General features: G+C 41.0%; 1 protein-coding gene across 16 annotated transcripts in view; it reads right to left on the bottom strand.

Annotated features, from left to right (window-relative positions):
• mark3a (MAP/microtubule affinity-regulating kinase 3a) overlaps nt 1-26,297 on the bottom strand; it is a 31,186-nt gene extending 4,889 nt beyond the window's left edge. For 4 of the 16 annotated variants that reach the window (XM_086094739.1, XM_086094747.1, XM_086094745.1 and 1 more), the window contains exons 1-16: nt 25,753-26,297; nt 19,223-19,411; nt 18,883-18,936; nt 15,962-16,010; nt 14,902-14,967; nt 12,124-12,194; nt 10,607-10,663; nt 9,145-9,381; nt 8,941-9,081; nt 6,965-7,064; nt 4,788-4,900; nt 4,571-4,718; nt 4,238-4,455; nt 2,757-2,863; nt 2,444-2,578; nt 527-796 (exon numbers count right to left, since the gene is read on the bottom strand). In XM_086094739.1, coding sequence (XP_085950865.1) covers nt 527-796; nt 2,444-2,578; nt 2,757-2,863; nt 4,238-4,455; nt 4,571-4,718; nt 4,788-4,900; nt 6,965-7,064; nt 8,941-9,081; nt 9,145-9,381; nt 10,607-10,663; nt 12,124-12,194; nt 14,902-14,967; nt 15,962-16,010; nt 18,883-18,936; nt 19,223-19,411; nt 25,753-25,803 — 2,006 coding nt within the window. In that variant the 5' untranslated portion in view covers nt 25,804-26,297. Of the gene's footprint in view, nt 1-526; nt 797-2,443; nt 2,579-2,756; nt 2,864-4,237; nt 4,456-4,570; nt 4,719-4,787; nt 4,901-6,964; nt 7,065-8,940; nt 9,082-9,144; nt 9,382-10,606; nt 10,664-12,123; nt 12,195-14,901; nt 14,968-15,961; nt 16,011-18,882; nt 18,937-19,222; nt 19,412-22,585; nt 22,755-25,752 lie in introns of those variants that run through there. The other 12 variants (XM_086094751.1, XM_086094752.1, XM_086094756.1 and 9 more) reach the window with 7 other exon arrangements.
• Between the last annotated feature and the right edge of the window lie 807 nt (nt 26,298-27,104).

Raw genomic sequence — 27,104 nt, 5'->3', positions numbered from 1 at the left:
TTTGAATTAAAAATTTTAAAACATGAAATTTATCTCAAAATGTGATAATTTTAAATTAAAACATGAAATTTATCTAATTAAAATGTGATAATTTTAATTTTAATTAAAACATTAAACCATGAAATTTATCACATGAAAATTTTTACATTTTAACGTAACAATGTGTGGATTTTCACATTAAAACATTAACTATCACATTAAATGATGACATTTATAACGCAATACTGAACATTTTTTTCCTGGTGCGGCAACAATACATCTCCGTAAAATACCATAATCAATTTTTTAATTATTATTTTTTTGTTCAAATAAAAGTATTTAGTAGTCAGCAAAATATAGACTATGCAATAACGCAGACAGACTTTTCCTCATAACATTTGTAATCATCAAATTTGAAGATATCTGAGTGCGCCGCTAGCTATGCTAAGCTAAGTGCAAAAATCACACGACATCACCGCGCCAGGCCGCGTGCCGATTGGCTGCAGGAACAACGAAGAAAGGCAAAGTGGGCGCGGGATTGGCTTACCTGCGCGTGAGCTTGGAGGTGAGCTTGGAGAAGAGGTTGCTGGTGGCGCGGCTGCGCGCCTGCGAGAGCGGCGAGGCGTCGTGCGAGAGGGTGGGCGAGGCGGGCGGCCCGTTGTAGGTGGCCGTGCGACGGTCGCGCAGCTGCCCGCCGTGGAAAGTGCTGCGGCTGGCCGTGCCGCGCGGGAAGCGCAGGCGGTCGGGCGTGGCCGCGTTGGCCACGCTGTGAGTGGACGCCACCGGGTTGCGCTGGCCGCCCGGAGACACCGGCACGCTGCGGGCGGACACGCAAGGTCAGACGACATTTTCGACCGCAGAGGAAGTTGAAAGGCAGAGGAAAAACGGAGGAAAGATCAGGAGAAGAATGAAAAGTTCAAACAAACAAAAAAATCTGCAAACCAGAAAAGGGGGCGGGGCCATCATCTATATTTTTCAAACTCTTCTCCTGTTTATTTATGAACACAAAACTATACGCAACCCTTAAAATTATGTACCGGTATTTACCTTAAAAGTTTTGAAGGCCAAAAAAAAATTTGCTCATAAAATTCAGATTTTTTTCTTCTAGTTTTAAAACTTTATTCGACTACATTTTCGGCAAAGGATCAGGATTTTTTTAAACTAAAAAATAAGGAAAACATTTCAATTTTCTCTGACAAAATACTTAAGGTGGCTTTGGATTCGAGATAGACCGATATGGGCGGTTTTCAGGGCCGATACCAATGCTGATTATTAGTAGTCAAGGAGGCTAAATATTGCTGTCAAATTTAAATAAATAAATAAATACCAATCTTGACTTTGTTGTAATGTCTTAAAGCTAATTATTAAATAATTAATTAATTAATGCTTTTGATCTTTTTGGGGGGGGGGGGTTAAAATAGTTTTTTTTTTTTTATCTTAGACAATGTACTTAATTTCAAATAAAAAAAATCTATGTTCATGGAGCTCCCAAGGTTATCAGTATGTCTTAAAATTTCAATGGAAACTTTAATTTTTCCAAAATTTATTAAAAAAATGTTGAACATTTCTTTGTTTTAATGTCGAACAAATACAAAAGTTTCAGAAGGTTCCCAGGGTCAGCGGCATCTTTTACAAAGTTAACTGAAAATTTAAAATTAAATCGTTCCCTGAGATGAAAATGGTTTCAGATTGACTTTCTATCGGCCATCAGATTTTGAAAAAAGGCCAATACTGACATTTGTCAAAATGCCTAATATCGGCCAGGCCGATTAGGATTACGATGGTTTTCACCTAAAATTGTCCGTTACCCCTGAAGGCTTTTTTTTCTTCTTCCATACAACACTCATAAAATTCACTCTTAAAAAAATACTTCAATCTCAATTTTTCATTTTGTTTTAAATTCAGATATTTTTTCCACATACGTCTAAACTATTCCCTTTAGAATTGCACAAAAAAATTACACACAAAATTGCTTAGAATTACTTATTCTTAAAAAAAAAAAGTTTTCATTTGACAATTATTTCCACATGAAATTCTGAACCTGCCCAAGCAAAAATGTGGATTTTTCACATATTTATTAAAAAAAATATATATATATATACATATATATATTTTATCGGGAAAATTCAGACTCCTGGAAAATTAGTTTGACAAAAAATATGACTTTTTTTGTGAATTTACCACTTCCTTGCTAAACTACCATTTTTTTCCCCTCATGACTGCAGATTTTTACCCTTAAAATTTTAAGTACATCTGCACAAACATCTGTGACTGGTGTCAAATTCCAACTTCTGCCACTTCAAATTCAGACTTTTACTGTGATGAACATTTCGGATCGTGGTGATGAAGTGAAGGAGGCGTCCAATTCTACATGCGGGTTGGCGAGGGGCTGACACCAGGAGAAAGTGGGTGGGGGTCGGGGTCAGGAGAGGGGTCATATCCCCCTCCCCCTCCTTCGTCTTACTTGGCCGAGCAGTAGTCCAGCGCGTAGTAGGAGTGCGGCAGCGTGGCCCAGCCCGCCTGGCACGCGTACAAGGGGCCGGGCCCCGGGAACCTCAGGGAAGGCGAGGGGCTGGCGGCGCGGGCCACCGAACTCGTGCTGACCAGCCACCGTGGCCCCCCACCCCGCGCAACCGCCACAACACGGGCACAAATTAAACACAAGATCGTGAGGGGAAAGCAAAAAGTGTTCAAAGAAAGACAGAAAAGAAAAGAAAAGGTGTTTCCAGCGCACGGCAAAAAACAACGTCAGCAAAATCAAAAGTGGGCACTCTCACCTGGCCTCCTTCCCGTTGGGAATGACCGAGAGGCGGTCGGCGTTGTTGCGATCGCTGCACACGTACGTGTTCCGGCGCGTCATCCCCGCCGACACCGTGTTGTTCTGCTGAGGGAACGCCAGACACATTTCACCCACGTGTCGACGGCCAATCACGCGTCACCACATTCTTGCTAACTGATCTCAAAATCCATCTCGGGCTGCACCATTTTACAAAAACGTTAACCAATGATATTAATGCCATATTTAACATACCTAAAGAAATTAAATTTTTATTATCTAATGAAAGATGTAATGCAAAGGTAACGAATGTTTTACATTAGGCATTTTAATGCTTTTGAGCATGTTCAAAATTTCCTTTCCTTCATTCCTTTTTTTCCTTAAATTTTGACATTTTAATGTAAGATACCTTCATTCAAATTGACTATTTATTTTGAAATCCATAAAATTCTGCCTTTTTGATTGAGTTCATGCTTATTTTTGTAGAGTAAATGTGAAATTGGGACTTTTTCCACTTATTACTTATTTTTCTCTCTGAAAAACTACGTTTTGTCCTGAATTTACAACTTTGAGATCAAATTATTTAAAAAATAAAATAAAATCTGACACAAGAAAATATAAAATGACAAAGAAACATCTACCGGTAATACATTTTGGAAAACTGTTTTTTTTCTGGAAGAATTTATACTTTTCTAGTCAAATTCTGACTTTTTCTCCCAATTTTTTTTTTTAATAAGTATTTTTTTTCTTGTACAATTCAAACTTTTAAAATTATAATCATAAGAAGAAACACAATTATTTTATTGTAGCTATGTATTGGATTTTTTTTAAACTATAAAATGATTTTTTTTCCCCTTGTAAAACTGACTATCATGAGTAAAATTCTCTGTTATGTCAAAAATTCTCTGTTATGTCAGGTTATTATTATTATTTTTGGATCAGATTTTGATATTGCCGAAGTCAGGCTGAAACCTTTTAGGTCACAATCTCTTATTTTTTCAAATATGTTATTGGTGAGTCCACACGTGTCAAGTTGATTTGTTTTTTTTTGTTAAAAACGGCTTGCGCCTGTTGACGATGCGATGTGACGGATTCTACTGAACCTAGAATATTCCATTTTGAATTGCTACTGCCTCCTACTGACGAAATATGAAACTGCACATACTCTTCGTCACATACTATAATACATACATACATAATTCAAACCCGAATCGGCCAGAAGCTTGGAGGAGTACCCATTGTGAACAGGTAAGGTGTTAATATACTAATGAGAAGACATTTCAGTCATAAATGGTCAAAAAAAACGGCTACTGTAAAGATATTTTAAGGGAAAAAGTTCCATATTGCAGATTGAACGAAGATTCCGTTTTTGGGGTCTTTGATTTTGGAGGTACGAGTATCCCACCCGATGCCAACGATAGGATATGAGGTGTGCGTATGAGGCGTCTATTCTAGTGACGTAATGAGCCGATATCCACTCACCGCGTGTCCGGCGGCGTTTCCGCCTTTCCTGCGGTCGGGTATGTCGGCCTTGTTGGGGTTGCTGGCGTTGCCCAGCAGCGGGCTGGCGGGCTGTGCGCCGCGGCTCCCCGGGACTCCGGATTTGCGCAGCTGGACGCCGCCGTCGTCCTTCCCGTTGTCGACGGCGGCGGTCTGACTGCGCTTGGGGTGGGCCGTGCCGGCTGGCGCGTTCTGGCCCACTGCGAAGAAACGCAGGGAGATTTTGAATTGACTTATAAAAGAAAACAAAAAGCATAGTAGCAACACGAGGGATATATTATGAAGGCACAAGCGATATGGATTTCAAGTGCCGACCTTGCTCGCTGTAGCGTCGCTGCTTGTGGTTGGACGAGACGCTCCTCTGGACTTTGAGGTGCGAGGGCGACTGTCCGTTGAGTTCGCTGTTGGGTCTGGGCTTGGCTAGCGACAGGTTGCTGCTGGACGCCGACTCGCCTGGCTCCGGCTGAGGGCGGGGGTCGGAGGTCAAGAGGGGCCGGCCCTCGCCGACGGCCGGAGACGGTTGGCCGCTTACCTCCGAGGCCTTCCTGCCCAGCAGCAGGTAGGCGGCGGTGATCTCATCGTACTTCATCTTGGCCAGCGACTCCTGGATCTCGTCCAGGTTGTAGCCCATGCCCACCATCACATCTGAGCACACGCACAAATTGATTGCTGTACATTTCACCACTCGCTTGACAGTTTCTCTTGTTGGGCCATTGGGACTTGGGACATACAACTGTATGATCCCTCATATTACCTCATAGACACAAAAAAATCCAGTAAAAAAAAAGAAAGAAAAAAAATGACAGTGTTCCCTCATTTCTCGCGGGTTCATCTTTTGCGGCAAGAAAATTAATTTAACAGACATAATTTGATGTGACGGACAAGATCTGGCCCTCGGGTCTCCAGTTTGACACCTCTGAGTTAGGCAATTATGTTATTAGGCTCAATTAGGAGTTTCATTATCAATTTTTTCTTAAAATACTAAGTACATGAAGTATTTGAAATACATCTCTAATATAATGCTATTGAATATTTTTAGAACTGAATAATACATTTTATTTTGCATTAAGTGTTTTATTTATTTAACACATTTTCACATTATTTGCAATAAATTTAACAAGTGTTGAATGAGATATCTAAATGCCATAAAAAAGGCAAAAAAATTGCAACAAGACTATTTTTTTAGATGAATGATATTCAATTTGTGGATTTATGGAGTTCATTTATAGATTAAGTAAAAAAAAAACATTAATACCAATTTTTTTTTTTACATTTAACAGAAATCTTATTTTTTAAAAACATTGTTCATTTTACAAATACATTCAAATATTTATCAATAATAAAATATTTTTTTGGTATTGATGTTGATTCTAACCTGCACCAGACGATGGCGCTGTTATATTTTTCCTTGTTGGATTGTGATGATGATCAATTTTCCATTGACGTGACAGCGGTAGGTCAAGTCGGGCAAGCCCCCGCATAAGTGTGTGTTATGTGGCCCAATACTTTTGTCAAAACGGTGCAATGGTCCACCATTTTGTCTGCGTGCCTCCTGCGTGACGGCTGTCGAACCCCAGCTATGCGTTACGTGCATTCCTCCCCTCTCCGCCGTCCATGTTGTTGAGCCTCTCGTCAGCCCAGCTGCTGTTACGTAAGCGACCCCGCCCCCATGCCCTTCATTAAGCCCTTATCCAGGACACCGCGCTGGGGTGGGGGGCGGGGGTGCCGGCCAAGTTCGCTGCCGCTCGCCGGCAACAGCTTTCGTTTACTTATTCATCGGCACGTTTCTTCTTGGCCGCTGGAATAACGAGACGGAGCGAGCGAGAGCCCCCGGGCCACCAAACGACAGCTCGCGCAAAAGAAAAGCCTTCTTACGCAACACCGAGATTAGCGGAGGATCGAGATGCTTAACCAACACAAATTTCAAACTGGCTAAGAGCTTTTTAAGGCAATTTGTAGCGAGGTGCGATTGTTAATTTTATCCACCATTTTTTTATTTAGTCTCAGTTTTAGTCCAGTTTCAATCACGCTTGTTAGTTTTTATCATAGTTCGTCAACCTCATCCTGTTTTTATTTAGTATTTCAGTCTTTATTTTAGTCCAAGAAAACAATTTTATTCGTCTAGTTTTGGTCAGCAAAAACTGTTAACATTTTAGTCTAGTTTTAGCGGCTACTATGGCTCCATGCTACGAGCTAGTAAAATAGCCAGCATTAGTTAGCGGTCGGATTAAAATTATTGATGGAACGTTAAAACCTTTGGATTAATGTTTATAATTTACTTCTTTTTTTTTTTTACCGTTCACCGTGAATCCACCTCCCTTCGGTCACGTGTTTGTACATGTTGCACTTGCTAGCTGCAGATTTGAAAGGGGGTGTGTCACAGAGACAGATTAGCAGAGACAAGATTTTACAAAATCATATCATTTTCGTCTCGTTTTTGTTCATGAACAAAAATGTTCATAGATTTTCGTCCAGTTTTTATAAAGTGAAGTACATTTTCGTCTCGTTGACGAAAACGCATACTGATTCAGTCCCACTAATTGTTTATTAACGAGGGTTTTATTCTCGTCTAGTTTTAGTGCGGTGAAAAGTGTGTGTTGATGAAATTAATAATTAACACTACTAGGTGCCTCCGCCATAATATTGAAAGAAGCCTGGAGACCATGAGGTGTTTTTTTTTAAGGGGGAGCGGGGGAAGGGGGGGGGTACCTATTCTTTTCTGATCAGTGATGTCCAGCTCAGGCTCAACGTAAGGCTTCAGCTCGTCTTCTTCGAATCCGGCATTGATCCAGCGATCCTTCATGATTTGCTGCAGCAAACAGAAAGTCAAAGTCGTTTGACGTGAAGCCACACAATCACAAATGCAACCTCTCCAAGTTGACGTTCATGTTGTTTGTTTCGGTGTTCCGCTGATCAGATCAATGTCTCGGGGAGATTTGAATCAGCCGGCGGAACAACTAATTACCATCGATCCTGTTGGGATGCGAGCGGACCGCATCGTGGCCTGACGCACGGCCGACATGACAAGCACCACAACACCCGGATTTGACATTCGGACACCTTTTTAAGTTGCTTGTCCTCAATCATAAAAAGCAATTGAATCATTTTATATTTCAACAATTTTTTGTATCATGGTTGGCAGAATGTGTTCCTTTATTTTCTTAAAAAACACACATAGTATCAAGAATACACCGAATAGAAGAAAAAAAAATCATTTCACAGTTGAAATCTTTTGAAACAAATTCCTTTTTTTTAGATAATGGTTTGAGGATAAAATCACACAAAGTTTGTATTTTTCCAAAATATTTGCATTTCTTCAGACAAAAAGTAGCGACACTAACTTTTATTGAAGTTTTGTTAACTATGCATTTTGATTTAGAGAAAACCAATCTAATCTAATGAGAATGAAATTTATGCAAAAAGGTAAACATTTTTAGATAGTTGAACTTGCAATACTAGAATAATAGTCAATTTTTTCCCCAATCTTTTGTTTTATTTTTTATTTTTTTCTAATCAAAGTGCAGTAAAAAATGCCATAGTTACAAGTTAACCCAAATCGGATTTTTGAAATCACAGCCAAAGCGTACTTTTAAGAAAAAAGGAGTAAAATGAGAATAACATTTTAACTCATTCCCTCGCAGCTTTTCACTGAAGCAACCCCCTTAGCACCCGGCTGTTTTACCGGATTTTGACAGATTTTGGGTTCTATTGCTATAAAAACATGGAACCTAGCAAAAAAAAAAGATTGGAGTCTCTTCTTTCATCAGGAAAAAAAAAAGTAAATTTCTATCTGTTTCCGTTTCGCAGGAATTAGCATTAGAATTTAGCTAAGTTTCATCATTATTCACAAATCTGTGAATATCCAGAAGGGAAAGAGCTTTTTACAACATGGCCCAGGCTAATCTCTTATACTCTGCTGCCACCTGCTGGCCGCTTTTGTAATAAATACCATTGCTTCAACCATTCTCTTGTTTAGAGGCTGCATTAAAGCCTTCTCTATGCTCTAGCATTAAAAAAACATGCATAAAAATATAAATACATCTTTGGGAGCATGGTAATATTTAAAATAGAACATATTTATACGTTTTTGGGAGCAAAAGAGTTCAAACGTTTTTATTCTTGGGTAGTTTTTTATGACCAAAAAGTGAATAAAGTTGTACAAAGTTTGTATTTATTTATTTTTATTTAAGAATAAAAAAATATTTTTTTCCCATGAAAAAAAAGTAACATTACATACATTAGATGTATTTTTTCCCATGGCAGAATAGTTTTAAAATAAAGGTTCGTACATATTTGGTGAAAAGCAAATTAATTTTGCAAAAATTGTTGTATTTTTTTGAGGAGAAAAAAATCATTACAAACATAAAATAAAGTCAATTTATGAGAAGAAGAAAATAAAGTTACCATTTCAAAAGCAGAAGTAAAAAAAGATAATAATTTTCTCAAACATGACTTTCTTATTACGTTTGGACTTCAGATTTTTTTTCCTCCAGGGTGACCCTATCACGCCACTGTACACATACACACACACGACAAGATGGCGTCACAATGGCGAGTGTGTCGGGACATCAGGAAAGAGTTGTGATTGGGACTCAAGCTGGTGCAGGTGTGGGAGGTGCAGACGACAACGCGCTCGTGATGAGGGACAGGGGCGGGCGTAAAGAAAGCGAGAAAGGCATATTTACATTTTGGGCGTCCTCCCTCACCTCGAGAGTACCGCGCTTGGCCGGGTTGAGCACCAGGAAGCGCTTGAGGAGGTTCTCGCAGTCGGTGGACATGTAGAAAGGGATGCGGTACTTCCCTCGCAGCACGCGCTCGCGAAGTTCCTGCGGAGGTCGGCGGCAAAGTCAGCGGCGCCGCGGCACTTCCCGTCGGACGTCAAGACTCACCTTGAGGTTCTGTCCGTCGAACGGCAGCGATCCGCTGACCAGCGTGTAGAGGATGACGCCCAGACTCCAGACGTCCACCTCGGGGCCGTCGTACTTCTTGCCCTGGAAGAGCTCGGGTGCGGCGTACGGCGGCGAGCCGCAGAAGGTGTCCAGCTTGTTGCCCATCGTGAACTCGTTGCTGAAGCCGAAGTCGGCGATCTTGATGTTCATGTCGGCGTCCAGCAGCAGGTTCTCCGCCTGAGGGCGGCAAACGCAGGGCCGGGGTTACGCGAAAGCAGGAAATGCCAAGCAACCTTTGTTTTTGTGCGTGGCATCATACTGTTCCTAATATTTTGCCCTTCTTGCTGCTCATGAACAGGCCAAACTAAATATCGAAACGGGATCTCTGATGATGTCGTGTAATGAAATTCTATATTACATCAACTACGGCAAGTAGACCCGTTCAATGACGGCCGTTGAAACAGTTTTGATGCAATTGTGACCTCTGCCAGAGTGAAATGTCATTAGGAATACAGTGGAACCAGATATGACAATTTGCCAAGGATAGGGAGTCGGCTCAACCACAAAGAGTAAAAAAATGCATATAATTGAATGCCATTACAATTGCATTTAAAAATAATAATAATAAAGGATCTTGAATAAATGGAGATATACCACCAATAAGCATTTGCCATAAAAAGGAAAAAAGGAAAATTCATTGAAAAAAGAAAAAAAATCCATGCATGGGTTAGTCTGCACGTGCCGAACTCCAAAATGGCAGAAATAGTTCTTTTCAGGTTGTGTTTCAATAAACGAAAAAACAAAAGAAGAGGATGGGCGTGTGCAATGGATCAAAAAATGACGTCCTCATAACATTGCATGTGATTCATCTGATTAAAAAATGTAATCGTTTGACAGCTCCGGCTAAAATAAAACACGTTTTGTGGAAGTTTAGAACAATAAACAAATGCAATGTTAAAAAATATTGCCTTTGAAAATGTTATAGCATTTATATCATATTTAAACAAAACTACACATGCTGACATGTTCGTTCCCCCTTCGGAGCATCTGAACTGAATGTACAATCATTATTTTCAAAACAGCCCAAGAAATGACCATTGAAATATTGGTATAGATTTCTTCTTTTAGGTAAAGTCCCTAACAGGCCGAGCAGACGCGCCACATCCTGCGAACATTCCGTGTCGAGACGAGACGAGGCGAGCGAGCGTCTCCAGCCTCCTGGATCATTCATGGGGCAAACGCAGCGCAAAGACGCAAAATGGAGGACGACGCGCGCTTTCTTTCACTCCGGCATTTTCCGACCAACGTGAGTCAGAAGATCTCCGAGGCGGAGACATGTTGCTTATTTGAGGATGGCTGTTGAAGATCAGGGCTTGCAGATCTTTCCTGGCAAAACTGGTTCCTCAACATTTGAGGAGATTATCTGCCGTCTGCCTGCGTGTGTGCGTGCGTGCGTGCTCACCTTGAGGTCTCTGTGGACGATGTGCTTCTGGTGGCAGTACTGCACCGCCGATACAATCTGCGACAGGAAGAAAGCAAACATTTTACAGTCGGCCTGTTGTGAGTCTCATTCATTTGATGGGTTTATTTTTAAACGGGCCTTTCGCAGAAGGTCGTATTAGCGAATCCGACGTCACATTTACTCAAGTAACTTTTGGGATCAATTGTACTTGTCAGTGTAGTTTTAAGGCAAGATACTTTTTAACTTTTTGAAGAAATGTACTCTGTTACACCGAGCTACATTCTACGGAAGCGTATTGCTGCCACGCCAGGAAAAAAATAAAGCTTAGTATCCTGTTATGACATAATAAATTCCAGATTTCAAAGTGATAAATGATCATGTTCAAACATGATGACTTCCGCATTTGGCAAAACAAAATCAAGTAACTGCCTCTGGAATAAATCAAACTGGCTACAACAACTACACTGCTCTTCAATAACTGCTAAAAAAAAGAAGAAGAAAATAAACGGATTTATAACAGCATAGTTTCTGCAGGTATCCGCAAATCGAATTTAATGCCATGTACACATATAGACATAATAGTGTTTATATATTAGGGCTATCAGTCGATTACGATTCTGAAATTATAATTAATCATATGATTTTCCGTAGCTAACTCACGATTAATCACACTTTACGCCTGTTCTAAAAATACAAATAAATATTGTTTTCAAGTTTCTCCTACTCTTGTTAATAAAAAAAAAAGGACAAATGTGGTTGCATCTTTCAGGTCATTGATTGCCTAATTTTATAGTAATTCATAAAGTTATTTAAAGTTAAAAAGATATACTAAAAGAAGTGTGAAACATACATTAAGTCATAGATTTGTTGTCATTTTTTTGCTCCCTGGGTGGCATTAGTGTTTCATGTTGGACGTTAGTGACAGAAACGGCACTTTTTTCTTTTCAAATTCTGAGCAATTGTATTGTATACATCAATCGCATTTCATTTTTAATACATCTGGGCATTGTGCTTCATACTTTTTTAAGCCTTCATTGTCACAAATTCCATTCAAAGACACAAATTGTTAAAAAAAAAAATGATTTCAGATTTCAAAATTAGACACATTTCCCTACATACCACGAGTGAGGTGACGAATAACGAAAGACTTTGTTTTGCTAAATGTGAAAATGGAATTGATCATGTTTAAATGTGAAACGTATAACGAACGTGAACCTGATTTATTTTTTTTCTAGTGTGGCACCAATTTGCTTTCGCACAAACAGGCAACAAACACATTTAGTTTTTAACGAGATGATTTTGAACCTGGTGCCATTTGTTGTGAGAGTTAAGTTCAGTTTATTTTTTGCCTCACTGATGAGCGGCAGCTTCGTTAAGACGTCACATGACGCCCGACCTTAATTAGCATCTGGAGTTCCGACAACGGCGTTCGCAAGCGCCTCGTTGTGACTGCTGACGTCCGTGTAGTGCATAGATGCCAAAGCGGAACGACTGCAGGCGTGGAAGAAGCGGCGTACCTGTCTAAATTTAGCTCTGGCCTCTTTTTCCTTCATTCTTCCATGTGCTACCAGGTAGTCGAAGACCTCTCCTGCAAGGAAGAAGATGAAGCAGACGGGAAACGGCGTTGAGGGCGAGACAAGATGGAGGACGGCGCGGCGTGCAGGCGGCATCTGCTCGCCCCATGTGTGCACTTCCAGGCGCTTTTGCCGCACATGGAGCCTCTCCAAAAGGGCACGAGCTGCTGCTGCCAAACATGACCAAGTACGTGGAACATATGTGGCCACAACGGAGCGCAAAAAATAAAGAAAAGAAGATACAGCCATAAATAAATATTTTAAAGAATAACGGAACTGTATTTGGTGTTAATGAGAGGCATTCTTATTGGTGGCAGATGTGTGCTGAATCCCATCAACACACGTTTAAAAGTGATCGGCTCATTCCAAACTCTTTTGCTGTCACTCTTTTTGTTTTTAAATTGTAAAAACCTGCCATTGTTTTGTAGACGTCTCGTATCCACTGTAAATATTAGGGCTCGGTATCGATTCTAATTTCCTCGATTGATTCAAGAGTTCAGTTCTTTTTTTTCTTTTTTTTTTGATTCACTTCAATCTGATATTGATTAATTATGGCTTGTCAATTCTTCTTAAATATCAAGGACATGATAAAAGCTTCACAAATATTATATTCCAAAGTAGATTTTAATGTGTTATAATCACTTAAATGTTACACAAACATTGAAATCAGCAAAGATGAGATGAAAATATTTTCATAATGCTAATTCAATCATTCTAAAAATAAATGAAAAAAGTCAAGTGTATAAATGTAAATATCAAGAAAACAGTAAAATAAAAAAATAAAAACTCAGCCTTTAAAATTCTATTTTCTTAAGAGTTTATGGGAAAAAGAGACATTAAACTAAATCAATTCATGGTTTTATGAATCGATATCGGGAAATTCAAAAACATTTTTTTTAACCCAGCCCAAGTAAAATATACACCTCTGTACCAAGGTTATTGTAGCTAACTAAAAGTAATGAAACAACAAGCTAAAAAACATTTTCGTTAACAAAAAAAAGAGAAAAAAATAATGTTTTTTAAAAAAACAAAAACTAACTGAAACTATATTTTACTATAATTACAGTGAAAATGTCCTTGGTTTTCGTCTTTCGTCATTCATTCAATATATGAGCCTTTGGGATTGATTTTAAATGTGATTTAAGTATTTTTATTTCGATATTAACCGGAATAATGACGTTTGAAAGTGTGTCGCATGGAAGTGATGTCATCTAGCAGCAGCCAATAGAAAAGCACCTTCGGATGACGACGTGTTTGACTTTTGGCTCGGCTCGCCGGCTTTTTCATTTCCTTCAGCCGAAACGCAACGCTAGGTAAGAAGTGTTACTTTGTTTTCATTTTACCATGGTATTTATTCAATCTTGCACATGAGTAATACACATTTTTTCAAAATGAAAACTAACTCAAACTAAACTAAAGCTAAGCATTTTTGAGACAACTAAAACTAATAAAAACTAGCACAGCCACCTTGAAAATTAACTGAATTTATAAAGCAAAACTCTAAAAACTAGTTATAATGAAAATTCCAAAACTGCAATAACCCGCTGTGTACACGTTAGTCGACAGAAAAGCAAGATTTTGCGAGTCAGGGTCCAACAGACGAGTCGACTGTTGGACGAAGACCGAATCCGATAATCATCTGATTGCAATGCCAGAGAAGCGAACGTTGCAAGTGGACACGGACAGAACCTTCCTATTGACATGATCAACGAGTAATGCGATCAGAGCGCTGGTCTCGGGAGATAATCACATTTGCTCTCGCCGACGCGACCTTTGCCGCTAATCGATGGCGCGAGTGTGACGCCGCATGGGATGAGGGAAGGATTCGGAAGCGCGGCGCTTGCAAAAGATTTTTTCAGTAGCTTTTACAAATTCTATTTTTCCATCCATTATCTGAAGCGCTCATCGTAACGAGGGTCGCGCGCATGCTGGAGCCTACCTCAGCTGTCTTGGAGCAGTAGGCAGGGTGGTAATGATAATAATAATAATAATAATAATAATAATAAATTCAATTTGGAATGCACTTTTCATCAACATGATCTCCAAGTTCATGATTAAATGTCAGGCGTGATTTACACCCTCAACTGGTTGCCAATCGCAGGACACGCCCAGACGAACAACCATTCGCACCCACAATCACACCGAGGGACAATTCAATGAACCTACCGGGCATGTTTTTACAAATATGGGTTTTTTGCAACATGGCCCTGGTAGATTTCTTAAGGGCGCACTCACACGCTTGCTGCTAAAGTCCGGTAGTGTAAACGCAATCGATCCGGGCCTGAGCACGGTTCGGATCGCCAGTTTAGCACGATTGGGAGAGGTGGGCCAGACAACGGTACGGTTGGCCGCACATGCGCACAGCTGCGGCGACTACCGCCGTACGTAGGTGCGACGTATATAGCGAGCGACCTGAACCGTACGACAACCACAGAAAAAATTTGAAATCAAATCAATCTGAACTCTTACAAATCGAAATTTAATCGATTGAGGAAATTAGAATCGATACACAGCCCTAGATCTTTCAGTAACTTAATTCAACCAGCCAATAACTCAAACGTGATTGTTAGCGCATGACCTTTTTTTCTGGTTAAAGGCGAAGAAAAATGCAATATTACAACTAACAACTCCAACCTTGATTAAATGTGTTTTACTGACCAATAAGTGAAGATTGTGAACAATGTGGAGGCAAAAAAGTGTTTTGAGGACGCGTCGGCTCACCTCCGCTGGCGTACTCCATGACCAGGTAGAGCGTCCTCTCCGTCTCGATCACCTCAAACAGCTTGACTGCCAAAACACAAGACACGCAGCTTCAGTGTGCGCGTGGACGTACGTGCGTGCGGACATGAAAGAGTGGGAGACGAGCTGAAAATAGAGCCACGGTGGGATGCAAGACGAGCATGCAGGCACATAAAAAGAGGTTTGGCTGTGTTTACCATTAGGGCTGATTGGCCGATATTGGCGCTTTTAAAATCGGTTGATAGTTTGCTAATTTTTACCAGTAGTTGTCATTACAACATAAGACAAAGACATTGACATTCAAACATACAACCGCCCTACCCAAATTATAAATGTAAAAAAAAAATAGGACGTTTGCTATTTTTTTCTCCTGTGCTGTAAAGTTAAATATACTAAAACACTAAAATGTTATTTTTTATTGTTGTAGGCATTGAGGGACTAAAAAAAAAAAGTGATTTTATTCAGTATATATATATATATATATATATATATATATATATATATATATATATATATATTTTTTTTTTTATTAATCAGTCAATTAATCGGTTATCGGAATTTTATTTTGCCAAATCTCGGCATCTGTCTCAAAAAAAAAATCCCAATCTGTAAGGTGCTATTTACGATGATTGATTATATCATTATCAAAAAATGAAAATTTATCTAAAACTTGTCAGAAATCTGTGTCAAAAATTAATTTCAGGACACAAATTCACCCCCAAAAAATTATGGTTGACCAGCATCATAATGGCATATGGTGCGACAAGAAAGATATGAAACTTCATTCAAGTGGCCAATCATCCGAGCACATGAAGATGAATGGTCGCTAATGATGCCGGAAGGAATTCCTGGCATATTTCACTGTATCAATTTTCACACTCTGCATCCAGATAGAAAAAAATATGCTAACCGTCTTCTATTGGTTACCGTTGAACGTGTGGACAAACCAAAATGAGAGGTCTTTTTGCCACTTCTCAACATATTCTCTGTACTTTTTTTGGGGTGATTAATAGAGAAATATATTAAAAATGGATGCACTTACCAATGTTGGGATGATTCAAGATCTTCATTATTCGGACTTCTCTGAAGAGCTGAAAGGCAAACACAGTGATCATACATAAACTGTGGGGGGGGGGGGGGGGGGCGAAACAACTGACAATACAGTAATGAATTGCATTAAAACCAAAGACAAACAAAGAGACGATAAATAAAAACACAGTGGCCATACGTACGTAAAGACAACCATAACCTCATGAAAACAAACATGTATACATTAACAGTCAAAAAGTGACCATAAAGAACAAAAACAATCATGACCAAAAATGTATGTGAAAAAAAAAGGCGGGGGACTAAAAAAAAAAGTGAGACAAAGGGATCATTTTGGGTGCAAGACCGAGCTCAACATACAAGTCGCACCACAGCAGGAGTAGCCAAACTATGACTTGGGAGACCCCCCCCCCCCCCAAAAAAAATGGCCGAACTCAAGATGGACGACCTTTCACACTATCGGTCAAAGCCAACTTGTCTGTGTGTGTGAGTGAAAAGGAACGGAGGAAAGCATAAATTTGGAAGCGACGTTTGAAAAGGCAGACGATAAGACAAGCGGTCTGCACCCGACAGGACGTCCTCCAATTGTTTAGCACACAAAACAGGGAAGCCATCATTAATGTAAACCCGGCGCACGACCCATCCAAGATGGCTTTTTCTCGCGTCGTCGTACCCTGTGAGAAAGGTACAGACCCCAAATGAGGGGGTGCCGCGAGTTTCAGGGTTTTAGAAGCAGAACGTGTCCAAGTGGGAAGAAGTGGCGACCCGGACGTAAATGTGGCGACACTCAAAACACAAAATCGCTGTATGAAAACAAAGCATGATCATAAATCAAGTCAAACCGACACAAAGTGACCATAAATGCACGACAACACACAGAAATGAGCACACGTTGGTGAAAACAAACAAAGGTGAGCGGACATGCATGAAAACAAACATCAAAAATACATGATGATGATAATGAAGGTAAAGCAGAAGACCAAAAATTATTTTCATCCTACAAACAAAAAATACAACCAAAAATTATGTACATGTTAAAAATGAAAGCTTGTGAAATGAAGCGCTCCCACAATATCAATGTGATGTTGATCAGTGACATCGGCAAGATGAATTCTCATGAAATGAACTTTGCGTCGTGTTAAACAAAAAAAAAAAAGCATTTTTGGAAAAGCTACTCAACAAAGAAATTAGACAGCATCTCAAAATAGAGCAACACAAATTCACCTAAAACATTCTTCACAACTCTTGATGTTGCTTTTTTACTTAAGGTTCGTTCGTCCCTACTAAATATTCAGCGCGTGTGGTTGGAATGATTTGGGTTGACGTTGACTGTAAGAATAAAATGTTCTTGAAAAGTTCCATTTTACCTAAAAGGGGTGTAATAATACGGCTTGAAAATCTGCCTTTAGATGCGGGTGGGGATGTCCGAGAGCGGCCACCACGTAGCGCCACCCCTGCCTGGCCTTGTTCTATCATTGAAAAGCTAAGATCATTGGTTTTGCTAAAAGCTCATTTGCGAAATGTGGGTCGGTGTGACTCATTTTGCTCTGCCGGGTCACGTATGCCGACGCATCCGGACAGCAGCAGATGTGAACAAAAGGTCCGATCGGCGGGATTAGCGTGGGGGGGGCTTTAATCCGTGGTGACGCTGGTCGCTCGCAGGGGATTTGTCAACTCTTCGTGGGCAGAACAAACCGCAATGATGAGGATGAAGAGGATGAAGATGAGGAGGAGGGGGCAACTTTGTGCGTATTTATAGCCTCATGTGAGAAATTTCACCTTTTCAAGTATTTTGAGACGGCGCGGATTTCTTAAAATAAACACGGGAGGGTTTTGTGTGCATGTGCGAATGCAGCCGTCAAGACTCCGTTTTTGTTTTTGTTTTTTGGGGGGGCTCTGACACACAAAAGGTTACAAATCAATGGCGCTTTGGAAAATCTGATGGAAAACCACCGCCGGCCTGGTCGAGGGAAAAAAGAAAGAAGGGGGGGGGGGCAATGGAGGCGGTTGGGGCCACGGCATGTTGCATGTTTGCTGTCACCAGCGGCGGTGACAACACGGCCCCGCAAAAACAGGGCAGCGCAGATGACACGCATGCTGGATGGGACCCAAACGTCCCGGCAAACAAAAACACGTTTGGGACCAACGACAAGAGACAAAAGGCTTGTGATATCGTTACCACAGTTTGGCCAATTGACCGCGATTGAATGACCACAAATCAAACCATAAAGTAGGGCCCGGCCAATATGCTTTTCTTTTTTTTTTTTTGGGCCGATGCCGATACCAATTTTTGGCAGAGAAAAATACAGATCAATCTGCAGAGTATTTAAAAACACATACTCAATGCATAAAATTGTGTTGTGAAATATTTGTTATTTGAAGGAAAAACACCCCCAAAATCGATGCTATCTTCCTGTTAGTATTTGAATGGGATCTTTCCCTTCACTATTAGCATTAGCACTAGGCTAGCGATGTTTTAAAAACAAAGCATGTTTTGTATTTAAATATACAGTGGATGCAATTGTTATTGTTGTGTGTTTAGTATTACAGTTAACTCCAACTGAGGTGTATTAAACAGCTTAAAGAACGCTTAGGGACAACAAAATAACCAGTATAAGATACGCTACACACTTGCTAGTTGCTAATGCTATGCAAGCAAAATGGTGCATTCAGGGTACTGCCACAGCGTCGGAAACTTGGCTTTCCTTCAATGATAACGTTTTAAAGGGCCATTTGGCCCAACTGGCCGATGCTTGAAGGACAATAATTGGCCAATTATAATTGGAAGCCGATTAATCGGTCAAGCCCATACCATAAAGACAAAAAAATATATATATATGCAGTATGATTTTCCCAATTATTGCGTTCACAAAGCTTTCGACTCGCACAGAATGTTTCCAATTTGCGGCCAATTACCTTCTGAAGACTGTTGGGGTTCAGCTGCGTCTTGTCGATGATTTTAATGGCCACCTGTGCGGGAAACGAACGTCCCAATTAAAGCAAAGACAACAGAAGTCAATGCAGTCACAGAAAACGAGACAAGTCTGCAGCGTTTGTGCAGTTCCAACTTCGTTTAGCCGTCTACTTCCTGCTTCATGGACGGACTACCCTATTTACATACTAAAAGGCGCACTTTAAAGTCTGGAATTTTCTCAAAAATCCACGGTGCGCCTCAACTCTTTTTCTGTCTTTTTTCTTTTTTATCAGTGACATTGGCAATTGTGCTATGAGGCTTACGTTGCTTTACATTAATTACCTCTCTGCCGGTGAGGATGTGACGAGCCAGCTTGACCTTGGCGAAGTTGCCCTTGCCGATGGTCTTGAGCAGGCGGTAGTTGCCCACGTGCGGCTGCTGAGGCTCCTCGGAGCTGCGCGAACGCACGCCCGAGCGAGACGAGCGCGAGCTGCTGACTTCCTGTCGGCCATTGGTGTGAGAGGACGTGTGCTGTGGGGAGGGAGGGGACGCGTTATTCCACAATGACACAACATTGAAAACAAATTAAATACATAAATAAATGCTGCTTTAAGCATAGTTCAAGCAGTCCAAGAGTTTTTTTGTGTTTTCCACAATTTAAAAGCATCTCTCCTGATATGCACTGCTGTGTTGGGGGTGGGGTTAATACAATCAGGAAATCTGCGAAATGTACTGCTAATGCGCTATTAGCATTAGCAACAGACATTTTTGCCACATATGCATTTTAAATCCGGCACTTGTGACTCCAAAACTAATGGCAAAAAAATAAAAAATAAACTTGAAAACTTAAGTCATATTTTCATTTAAACGTACAATTTTAAGAATTGTCAGCTTAGTAAACTATAGAATAATGTGAAGTTGTATTTAAAAATATGTGTGATTCCAAGCAATATCAATTTAATTTAAAAGTCAACACAAAAATGTTCTTTGTAAACAATACGTTTTCTGTATCACCACTAGTTTAAAGACGGTATTCAGATTAATATTGTGTTTGTGCAATACAAATTCAGCAGCAAAATCAACCTGTTTTCATCTGTCTCGGGGGGCGGCCATTTTGTCACTTGCTGTCGGCTGAAAATGACATCATAGTTGATCAAGCAACGACCAATGACAGCTACGCTTGTGAACGTCACATGACCAAACTAGGAGAACAGGCGAGCCGCGATTGGTTGTTAACAAAGCAAGTCAGTGTGATGTCATCCACAAAACAAGTGGATTTTGCTGCTTAATTCATATTCAACAAACGCAATAATAAGCAAAATGCCGTACAACATATAATCAAGAACATTTTGGGGTAATGTGCTCTGTGATGAATTTTTATTTCTGGCACTGTATAGTAACTAACGATTGAAGAAAAGGTTCCATTTCATGCATGATGTCAACAGTTTGACCCTTGATTAAATGACACGTGTGCATTTATGTGAAAAGTGAGGAACGAAAAAGATCAGAGGGGACCAAAGTAACAAATACCGGACACAAGCGAGCTCGTGATAAATGAAGCGTTTGGACGTCGACCTGATTAGCGTGCTTGCGTGTCGGAGTGCTCATGTGAACTTTGTTGCTGGCTGCGGTTCTCACCACACATTGATTTGTTTTTTGTTGCACTGCTGTCCTTTTCAAAAGCAACCAGGGTTGACGTAGTTTAAAAAAAGAAAAGAAAAGGAAATCGAATAGAAGTCAGTCGGGATGCAACAAGATCCAAACATCTCGATACGATAATTATCACGAAATGAAGGTCGCGATACGATAATTATCACGATATTGTGGGTACCAAAAAAGGTCACAATATTGTAAAAAAAACAACAACAAACACACTTTTGTACATTAAAGCAATTAAAAGTATTATAAAAATATTATAAATATTATATTTAAAGAAAAAATGAATATCATATATAAAAAAATACATAAATATAATAGTAAGTAAATTGTATTTATATAGCACCTTTCACAGATAAAAATGCCACAAATTAATTATATATATATATATATATATATATATATATATATATATATATATATATATATATATATATATATATATATATATATATATATGCTAATGAAAGCACACATTGAGTTCCTGCACATATTGATTCGGTTCACAAGCATATTACGTTCGATTTTAAACACAGAAGGGCCAAAACATGCCTTGGGAAAATTAATCTGCACTAAAAAACTAGCCACCAGAGGGTGCCAGAACTGCACAAATGGAAATCAACCCGACTTTTTTAACAGATGTCCTGCTTTTAATATCGTGACATGACGACGATATATTGCGGCAGTTTTAATATCAGGATATTGGCGTTATCGTTACATTCCTAGAAGTCAGTAATTCTCAAACGAGCCGCACCCAGAACCCGTTTCCCCATCACCTCCGCTGAATCTCAGCACGGCAAAGATGCGATTCCACTTTAAGTCCAAGGAAATTGCTTGGACCTTGAAGTCGATAACGAAAAGGTGTCTATCGTTTGCTGCCCGAGGTTCCCAGAACATTTTAACAGCAGGAATTAAAAACGTTGTGGAGGAAAATTGGTATGTAATACCAGGCAGGTAATAATGGTTAATTCCCCCAAAACGACATTTAAGGGGCTTTCAACTGCAGGAACTTTAGCCCCACAACAAGGAAGAAAAAGTTTCGTTCCAAGGAGATAGAACTTCTGAGAGGTCCTGAAACATTTGGGTCTGCAGTGCTAAACATGTTGGTTCCAGGGAGTACAAGTATCAAGAACTAAAAGGTGCAAATGTGTCAACCGAATTAGGTACAGCCAACACTGCAGACTCTGTCCAAAAGGATCCTGAACCTTTTCAGAAGAGTCGACTAACCACCAGAGAAGGGTCTTCCGTTTGGCCCCAAATTGAATTTAAAGCGTCATTTGCACTGCAGGATATTTGGCCCAGAATTTGGAACTTTTTGGACTCTAAGACTTAAAATAAACCGTTGTTTCTGAGATTTTATTTTCTAGGCCAGAATAAGTACTACCCACTTAATATGCTCTTTTTGCTCTGATAAATTACTTCAAAAAAAAAAAAAAGTTCCTGAGACGAAACACACATGCCACCAGACGTTCTTAGTTCCTGGGTGAAAAGGTTTCAGAATCTTTCCAGAATCTGCTAATAATAGCACAGATAATATTTACTCTAAAGTAAACGTCTTCTGCACCGCAGGCAGGAATTTTATCCCAGAACTAGGAACTTTTTGGACTTTGGGAACGTGTCCCAACATGCATTTTGTGGGATGTTTTTTTCTGGCCAAACGAAGTACCGAGTCACCGACCCCCTTCGCAAAGTCTTCTTTGGGTTCTAATAAAGAACCGCAGAACCACATCCAGGCAACAGAGTTCCGGCATCCAAATGCATAAACTTAATCCAAACATTCCAGGGCTAAAAGTTGCTGAATGAAAGACTGGCGCCCACAGTTGCAGTCAAAATGTCACAAACTCAATTTGAACCCAGAGCGTCCAAACCAGGCAGACCCAGGTCGTCATCTACTCAACTGCAGATGTACTTTGAAGTCTTAAATTTCCCACGTCACGTTGTTCACTCACGGCGGGAAACATCAAAGAGCGTCAGATTATAGCCCCCGCCCCCAAAATGAAACCCCAAACATCATTTTAGGTGACAATTCCATCTTGAGGTTTTACTCACGAGGCTGCAGTGCCTCCTGGCCGCCTGCGAGCCCGTCATGTCGCCACAGGAAAACGGCGCCGGACGCCTGACGATGACCGAACGTCCACGACCGCCGGCGACTTCTCCCCTGATGACCAGCACAGATCAGGACAGGAAGCAGGGAGAGACGGCCGGACGGACGGAGGGAGAGAACTTCAAATGACTGGCGCGCATCAAGCCAGCGACAGGCTGGCAACTGCAGCAGGAAGCTGGCCTTTCAGTATAAAAGCACGACTTTGATTGGAAGTCATGAATATTTCACCGTCCAGACATCCCGGCCAAATGATTCTTTTTCCAGGGGAGTCCATGGGGAGGAGCAAAGTCTCCATTTTGTCGTGAAACATGCTTTTCGTCTCGGGATTCAACCAACGTCGGGGTGCTCTGATCCATCGGCCGGCGATCGTGATGGGCCGTTTTTCGTTAAAAAAAAAAAGATCGCTGATTGCCGATCCAAGCCTTTAATGGCCAATCGATCACCAATCATTAAACATTTGCAGCAACTGCAAACAATTAACAATGATGTCATATTCTATTACAGAGACATTGACATCATAACTATCTTCCTTTTAAATAACATGACACGGTCAGTAAGTGCAATATGGAAATGTTTCATATCTAATTTCACTTTCATCAACAACGTTCAAAGCATTGAAAACTGAAACAAGGAATTGACCTGGACGTCACTGATTTACACACGACCTAAAACCACGGCTCATGCCTTATTATAAGCCATTTATGAACAATACTTAAACATATCAAAACAATTAACGTTGCTGACAAATTGGATAGGTAGGACTGATAATATTTCAGGTTTTGATTTTGTGAATATTTTCTATTTCATGTATCCACTCTTGCTCCTGAAACTTTGCACATTTCTCCAATGTTGGACTACGAAAGGTTCTTATATTTTAAATAATCATACACGTAACTAATATACTTTTAACCATAGATTTGGCGTTTTGCGACTGCATTTTGATAGCATGGCTTGAAGGCTTTCTACATTCGTCTTTGTGAACGTTACAGAAGAGAAGCTTCTTTTTTTGCAATTATTTGTGACTTACACACCGGATGCAAAGTGAACGTTTGCCATTTTTAGCTATGTTAGCGATCCAGCCGGGAAAATAGTGTGTTAATACAAACAGGGAAGTGACGTAATCAACATGCATATCTGCAATTGGACGGTACGGTCCAAAATCCAAAATCTCTACCTTTGGCCAAATGCATACCTTATATATTGAATGTACCGTCAATACTCCGACATGTGACGTAGAATTTGTTGTTGTCAACAAGTGATGCTTAGCCTGGCGGCGGCGGCGGCTAGCCATGCCTGGCTATGCTGCAAGGCTAACAATTTACATTTTCAGTGGAACAAAAATCTCAAGAAAGGATGAGCTTGTTAGCATTTTAGCACATACAAAAGACAAGTACGGCACCCAAAAGGCTCCTGAACCCTTTCAGAGGATTACCCTGCAGAACAGAACCTTCTTTCAGCTGGGATAAATGAGCCCAAAACTTTTGTCAGAAGCCTTTCCCACCACAAAACTTTTGGAGGACATTGCGCATTTGGACGCCAAAGCTTATTGGCTAAATTGGGCTCCATGGTAACTTATCAAGTGCCAAAAGGAGCGGTAGTGCTTGAATTAAGTCTAGGCCCGGTACCGGTATCTGATAGGAACCTTTCAGCTCCTGGGACTACACGTAGAACTAAAAGTTGAATCATAATTTATGTTTGTGCATTTTCTGTACTGTCAACTCAAAATGTATTTTTTTAATGAAGGGATGGAAAATTACAAAAATAAAATTATCCAACTCACTGATTAATAATAAAAAAACTAACAGATTGATTGATTTGTAAACTAATAGCCCTTAAATTGCAGGCTTCCACAATCCTGGTCCTCAAGGACTGGAGTCCTGTACGTTTTAAATCGGGGTTCACCAATTCCAGTCCTCACGGTCCAGAGTCCTGCAGGTTTTAGATGTTTCTGTCCTCCAACACACCTGATCCTAGAGATCAGGATCGTTATCAGGCTTCTACAGATCTTGCTGATGAGCTGATGGCAAAAACATCTCCAACCTACAAGATTCGAGAGGAGCTGGATTGAGGAAATTGACAATTTATATATTTTCATAAAGGAATGCTTGCGATTGCCCATTTGAATTAAAAATTGAATTAAAAAATGTGCGACTCTTGTGACTAGCTGATATCATGGCGTTGAGTTTATGTTGTCGGTTTTGCAATGTTGATATGCGGATACAAGAGACTAATTCAGCGAAAACAGAATTAATTGCAGCGTCCACGCATTCGTCCACCAATGTCGCCATGTTTGGTTCGTTTCTTCCCACGGCTTCGGCGCTTTTCGTTTTTGTCACGGCTGCATATCCCGCCCCCAAATACAATGTCAACCTGTGATTGGTCCAAACTACCCGTGGTTCGTATCAGTGGAAATTATCGGGAGCAGTACAAAATGAATTCTCTGGAGATTGTGTACTCACAAAAACAAGGTTATGTCACCACTGCAAGACTTTAAAAGCAGTTTCATCTAAATTTGTCATGTCTGTTAAAAGTACAACTCCAAAACAATATCATAAAAAAAACGACATGCAAAAATAACAGTGTAATTCTAATAAATAACCGGCGCTTTATTCTGACAAGCCACGTCGGAAGTGCGTGCGATTACGTCGCGAATGTTTTGAGCACTGAGTCAGGCAGGGGCGCTCCGTTGGTCACGAGTGGGCGGGCCTCAGACTCGGTCTTCCAAATCCGACTGGTCAAAACCCCTTGACTGACAGCCCGCGTAGCCAATCGGAAGCCAGAACACAATCTCCTCTGTCTCCTGCCAAGCCAACAGGCAAAAGTAGCGTCCTGTAGTTTTGTTCCACCGGGGCCTATAAGTGTCCCCAACACGTCCCAAATAAGCAACTATCGCTCCAGAACTTGACACCGGAACACCACGAATACGACTGTGACAAAAACACACGCAAAGAGAGTTCAAAACTGAGGGGGGGGGGGGGGTGATTTGGGGAGGCCGAAGAGGAAGCCGATTTGTTTACGAAGTGTGTGCGAGAGAACAATACGTGAGGATTCCGTCCGATAAACGCAGCAAAATGTGTGTCGGGAGCTGCTCGCATCACAAACGGCTACTCACACTCTCGGTCGCCTTCTCGTTGACGGTGGGCAAAGGGGTTTTGGTGGACATGATTCAGGCGAGGGGAAGCAGCCCGCAATCCGGTGACACCTCGTTCGATCCCGCGGCGGAAGAGAGGCACAGTCGCATGGATCTTCGACCGAGTGGGGAAACAACACTTGGAGTGTCTAACAGGCAGTCAAAATTGCAACTCCTCGCTGTGGCTGTCGTCGCGGGTCCCGTCGCGGCGAAGCGAACTCGAGTCGGCCAACGTTGACAGAGGCGCTGCTCGGCCAACACTTCCAAAAAAAAAAAAAAAAAACGCCCCGGGCTTTTTTTTTTCGCTCTCAAGTCCGCCTAGCAGCAACGAGCCATGGCCTCCAATGTCACACGGCGGCGTGTCGTCGGGCGGGCGGATTTCAAACGGGTTTGCCGGTGTAAATCCTCGGCGTCGGGTTGGCTCGGTCCATCGCGGGCGGCCCAAAGTGGACGAGCAGCTCCGTGTGATGATTTAGGTGGGACCAAAATGGCTACTAGTGCTCGGCGGCTGGGCTGGATTAGGAGGCGTTCAAGGACCTCACCCAAACTCCGACAAACCAGTTTTCGTAAACACCGGAACTGACCGTGACTACTTGACCAGACTGTTTATCGCTGGATAATTTCACACCCAAAAACGTCACATTATTGTCCGTCAAAATTATTAATCTTGTAAAAAATAGTTATTTTCGTTTTCCAAGCGGAGTTCCCATATTGCCGGTCGTTGTAGACTCTCTCTAAATTTTTGAGCATTTTGGTGACTCAGATTCTACATTAACTGCTTTGTTGCTAAACGTTTTCATAAACACTAATTTCCTGGCATTAAGCAAACTGTTAAATTCTCACCATGTAATGAGCCGTTGAGCAGTCACCACTGTTGCCCCGTTCCCGACGGCACCTGAAGGCAACATCACCGCGAACCAGCTGAAAGGGAGGGGCCGAGGAGGTCGCCAAGCGGAAGTCAGCAAACCGGTTGACCTTTTGGCTTCCGGTCGTCACTCAAATTCCCACAGTCAACATTTAATTTAAGCTTCAAACACAAGTTGACGTGTGTGTTATTTATATTCAAACTCCAGACAACAGAGCATCAAGGAATGCCCAGAATAAAACAGTGCAGCATGTGTGCTGTTTATGTTGCCACACAACATGCATGTTTGCGGGGACTACGGACCTGGCCAGCCCGCGAAAAACAATCCACAAACTGACAGCCATTACGCAGTACAGTAATTGGGGAGAAAAATATCAGTAAGCAGGGATGTGGAGTATTACTAATGGTTTTCACAGTATATAAAATTATTTTCCATTTTACTTGTCTGGTGTGTGCTTTAGTCATTTTG

The sequence above is a fragment of the Leptonotus elevatus genome, chromosome 14 (assembly GCF_054856555.1).
Source record: "Leptonotus elevatus isolate MCC_2025b chromosome 14, RoL_Lele_1.0, whole genome shotgun sequence".
NCBI classification, from domain to species: domain Eukaryota; kingdom Metazoa; phylum Chordata; class Actinopteri; order Syngnathiformes; family Syngnathidae; genus Leptonotus; species Leptonotus elevatus.
The sequence above is the reverse complement of the archived record's forward strand: the minus strand, read 5'-3'. Positions and strand labels throughout refer to the sequence as shown.